This window comes from Arachis ipaensis, chromosome B03 (genome assembly GCF_000816755.2).
Source record: "Arachis ipaensis cultivar K30076 chromosome B03, Araip1.1, whole genome shotgun sequence".
In the NCBI taxonomy this organism is placed as follows: domain Eukaryota; kingdom Viridiplantae; phylum Streptophyta; class Magnoliopsida; order Fabales; family Fabaceae; genus Arachis; species Arachis ipaensis.
This window is the reverse complement of record NC_029787.2, coordinates 103,172,705-103,177,135: the sequence shown is the minus strand read 5'-3', so window position 1 is coordinate 103,177,135 and position 4,431 is coordinate 103,172,705. Positions and strand designations below refer to the sequence as shown.

The window sequence follows — 4,431 nt, the reverse complement described above, 5'->3', positions numbered from 1 at the left end:
ACGAATTTTCTTAATGTTCTCAGTAGTCTCTGCTATTACATCAGGACCTAAAACACTTGCTTCACCAGATTCATACCAACAAAGTGGAGATTGGCACTTCCGTCCATACAAAGCTTCATACGGAGCCATCCCAATGCTCACATGAAAGCTATTGTTGTACGCAAACTCCACCAATGGCATGTAGCGATCCCAACTTCCAGGTTGATCCAACACACATGCTCTCAGCATATATTCTAGCGTCTGAATAGTCATTTCCAACTGTCCATTAGTTTGCGGATGATATGTGGTACTGAGACATAGCTTCATACCGAAAGCTCTTTGAAAAGCTCCCCAAAACCTTGATGTGAATTGGGAATCACGGTCCGATACTATGCTCAATGGCATAGCATGCAACCTTACTATCTCCTTGATATACAACCTAGCTAACTCCTCTATAGAATAGTTCACTCGGATAGGCAGAAAATGAGTGGATTTGGTTAAGCGATCCATGACCACCCAAACCACATCAAATCCCGACCTAGTACTCAGTAATCCGGTCACAAAGTCCATTGCAATTCCTTCCCACTTCCACTGGGGAATCTCAAGAGGCTGTAGCATTCCCGACGGCTTCTGATGCTCTATCTTCACTTTCTGACACGTCAGGCACTTGGATACCATTGTTGCTACATCACCTTTCATCTCAGGCCAACAGAACATCTTCTTTAAGTCATAATACATCTTCGTACTTCTGGTACACAAATTCTCACCTTATATCTCCACAACCATTCATCATCCTTAGTGAATTCTTCACGCCTCTTCTCACCAACTGGTTGAAACAATTGCTGAAGCTTTTGCTCATCTTGCTGAGCCCTTTGTGAGCTTTTGACAACAAGTCTTGCCTCAAACTCCCAACATCTAGTACACAAATTCTCCCCTTATATCTCCACAACCATTCATCATCCTTAGTGAATTCTTCACGCCTCTTCTCACCAACTGGTTGAAACAATTGCTGAAGCTTTTGCTCATCTTGCTGAGCCCTTTGTATTTCTGATTTAAACGTGCTTGAAATCTGTAGCTGGTTCAAACAAGCTCTTCCGGCAACTTCACCAATATCCAGCTTAAGATCCACAAACTTATCTACTAGCTCCTCTTCCTTAATCCTCATCCAAGCTATTGTCAAGGACTTCCGACTCAAAGCGTTTGCTACCACATTCGTCTTTCCAGGATGATAACTCAACTCAAAATCATAATCTTTTAGCAACTCCATCCACCTTCTCTGGCGCATATTTAGCTCCTTCTGATCAAAGATGTAATTGAGACTCTTATGATCAGAAAAAATGCTAAACCTCACTCCGTACAAGTGGTGCCTCCAAATCTTCAGTGCAAACACAATCGCTGCTAATTCCAAGTCATGAGTGGGGTAATTCATCTCATGCGGTCTCAGTTGACGCAATGCGTAAGCCACCACATTTCGATGTTGCATCAACACGCAACCCAAACCCTTCAAGGAAGAATCACAGTACACTTCGAATGGTTCATGCGGTTTTGGTAAAATCAAAACTGGCGTGGAAGTTAACTTTTGCTTCAAAGTTTGAAAACTTTCTTCATACTCTGACGTCCACACAAAAGGCACCTCTTTCCTTGTTAATTTCGTCATCGGTAGCGCAATCCGGGAGAATCCTTCAATGAATCTCTGGTAATATCCGGCCAAGCCCAAAAAGCTCATGACTTCCATCACTGTCGTTGGCCTTTCCCATTCCATTATCGCTTCAACCTTAGAAGGATCCACAGCTATCCCTCCTTTACTTACCACGTGACCTAGGAACTTTACTTCCTCCTTCCAGAACTCGCACTTGGTCAACTTAGCATACAACTTCTGCTCTTCTAAGATTTGCAACACAATCCTCAAGTGTTCTTCATGCTCCTTTTCCGTCTTAGAGTAAACCAAGATGTCATCTATGAAAACCACCACGAATTTGTCCAAAAAGGGACGAAAGACTCTGTTCATGTAATCCATGAAAACAGCAGGTGCATTCGTTAACCCAAAGGACATTACCATAAACTCATAGTGTCCATAGCGTGTTCTAAACGTAGTCTTGGGGATATCATCCTCTTTCACCATTATCAGATGGTAACCGAATCTCAAATCGATCTTGGAAAACACTCCGGCTCCATGCAATTGATCCATCAAGTCATCTATCCTTGGCAGCGGGTACGTATTATTCACAGTCACTTTGTTCAATTGTCGGTAATCCACACACAGTCGCAACCCTCCATCCTTCTTCTTTACCAATAAAATCGGCGCTCCCCACGGTGATACACTCGGTCGAATGAACCTCTTATTCAGAAGCTCTTCCAACTGAGTCTTTAATTCTGCCAGCTCTATCAGAGCCATTCTATACGGTGCAATTGACACTGGTCCGGCTCCCGGCACCAATTCAATCGCAAATTCAATCTCCCTTTGAGGTAGGAATTCAGGAATATCCTCTGGGAATTCCTCCAGAAATTCTCTAGCTACCGGAATCTGATCCAAGTTCTGGGCATCACCCAACGCATTAGCAGCCAACAAAATATAACCTTGACACTCTTCCCCACTACAACACACTATTACAGAGTTCAGGTAATACCCCATAGCTACCATCGCTCCATTTTCTCCTTCCGGCATAAACCGAATTGACCGCTCAAAGCAATCTAACAAAACCCGATTCTTCGACAACCAATCAAACCCCAAAATCATCTCCAATCTAACCATTGGCAAACAGATCAAGACATGCACAAAGTCTCTACCCTCAAGTTTGAAACCTACTTGCCTACATCATGACCTAGTCATAACCGTCTGATGTGGAGTATGTACATGCATATCAAATGGTAACTCTGACACTTTCAAGCTTAATTCCTCAACTTTAGCAAACGAAATAACGAATGCGAAGCTCCAGTATCATATAATGCAACTAAGGATTTATCACCAATTAGACATATACCTCTCATCAATGGATCCTCCTTAGAAGCATCCTTGGCATTCACAGCAAAAACTCGCCCCTGGTGCTGACTCTGACCCGCGCCTGGGTTCTTCCCACGTGTGCAATCACTCGAAAAATGACCAGGCAAGCCACAGTTAAAGCACCCACCTATACCAATTTTGCAAGAGTTATATGGATGAAAACGTCCACAACGATCACAAGCTAAATTTGGAGAACTCTTACTCTGATTTCCTCTCCCTTTGCCACGCTGAAACTGATCATGGGTGTTCCTTCTGAAGCCTCCTTGTCCTTGAGGCACATATCCTCCTCTCTTAAAGTTTTGTCCTCTCGGATGAAAATACTTGCCACGCCCCCGACTAGAGCTCCCTCCATGAGTGTCCTTGGATGCTGCCACGGTCTTGGCATACTCCTCCACCACCCTTGCTTTGTTCACTAAGTCGGAGATGACACGGATCTCCATAGGAGCAACAGTAGTCATAATGTCCTTCAACTCCCTTTGGTATTTGATACACTTCCAACTCTGATAAGTCTCCGGGACACCCTGACATACCCTAGAAAACCTACAGAGTTCCTCAAACTTTCTGGTATAGTCTGCCACAGATAAGGAACCTTGCTTCAGCTGCATCAGTTCCATCTACTTTGCTTCCCTTACAGACTCAGGGAAGTACTTCTTATAAAAAGCCGTCTGGAATAAGTCCCACGGAACATCGGCGTTCTGAAGTTGTAGCAAGCGACACTTAGCTTGCCACCAGTGCTGGGCCTCTCCTGCCAGTTGATAAGCAGCAAATTCAACATACTGATCGTTTGAAACATGCTGTGCCTGTAAAGCACGCTCCATGCCTTGGAACCAGTTGTCCGCTTCTGTAGGGTTAGTTGACCCTCGAAAAATTGGCGGATGAACCTTGAGGAACGTCGCCAAGATCATCAGAACTCTCCCGGTGTTATTACCGTTTTCCTCAGCATTATCATTAGCATTCCCTTCACCGTTTTCATTGCCATTCCCAGCTAGTTGGCCTAACCTCTGCACAGCTTGCAGAGTCGCATCAGCATTAGCCTCCATAGTATTTGCCAAATTAGCCATTGCCGCCAAAAATTTGGCATGATTGTCAGCTGGTTGCTCATTTCTACTTTTTCGTGACCATGCTCGACCTCGTCAACGAGTGGCCATGTAGGGTTCCTGTCCACACCAAACAATCGATATCAAGGTGATCAGTCTCAATATCAAAAGCTTAGTGCTTCAATTATCTCAAACAGGCACTCACAAACAAGCATGCTATGCATATATCAATCAGATAACCTAATAGCATCAAAGAAAAGACACATAGAGTATGCAATGAAGCACAATCGGTCCATTCCTCAGGCTCACGAGGAAAAACTGCTCTGATACCCCTAAATGTAACACCCTAATTAGCCTAAGCTTTACCTTGCATCGTAAAGCAAAGGTTAATCAGAGATTATGACAATTCTAAGT

At 43.9% G+C, this 4,431-nt stretch overlaps 2 protein-coding genes across 2 annotated transcripts; both read right to left on the bottom strand.

The window, feature by feature from the left end:
* Positions 2,869 to 3,594, bottom strand: LOC107633468. Its single transcript, XM_016337091.1, has one exon. It carries the CDS (start codon positions 3,592 to 3,594, stop codon positions 2,869 to 2,871), a length of 726 nt encoding a protein of 241 aa, XP_016192577.1.
* LOC107633467 lies at positions 3,595 to 4,041 on the bottom strand. The gene has a single exon (XM_016337090.1). The coding sequence runs from the start codon at positions 4,039 to 4,041 to the stop codon at positions 3,595 to 3,597; it is 447 nt and encodes a 148-aa protein (XP_016192576.1).

Excerpts from the sequence above, each read along its gene's own strand:
- LOC107633468 (XM_016337091.1), bottom strand. The coding sequence starts at position 3,594 with ATGGAACTGATGCAGCTGAAGCAAGGTTCCTTATCTGTGGCAGACTAT.
- LOC107633467 (XM_016337090.1), bottom strand. The coding sequence starts at position 4,041 with ATGGCTAATTTGGCAAATACTATGGAGGCTAATGCTGATGCGACTCTG.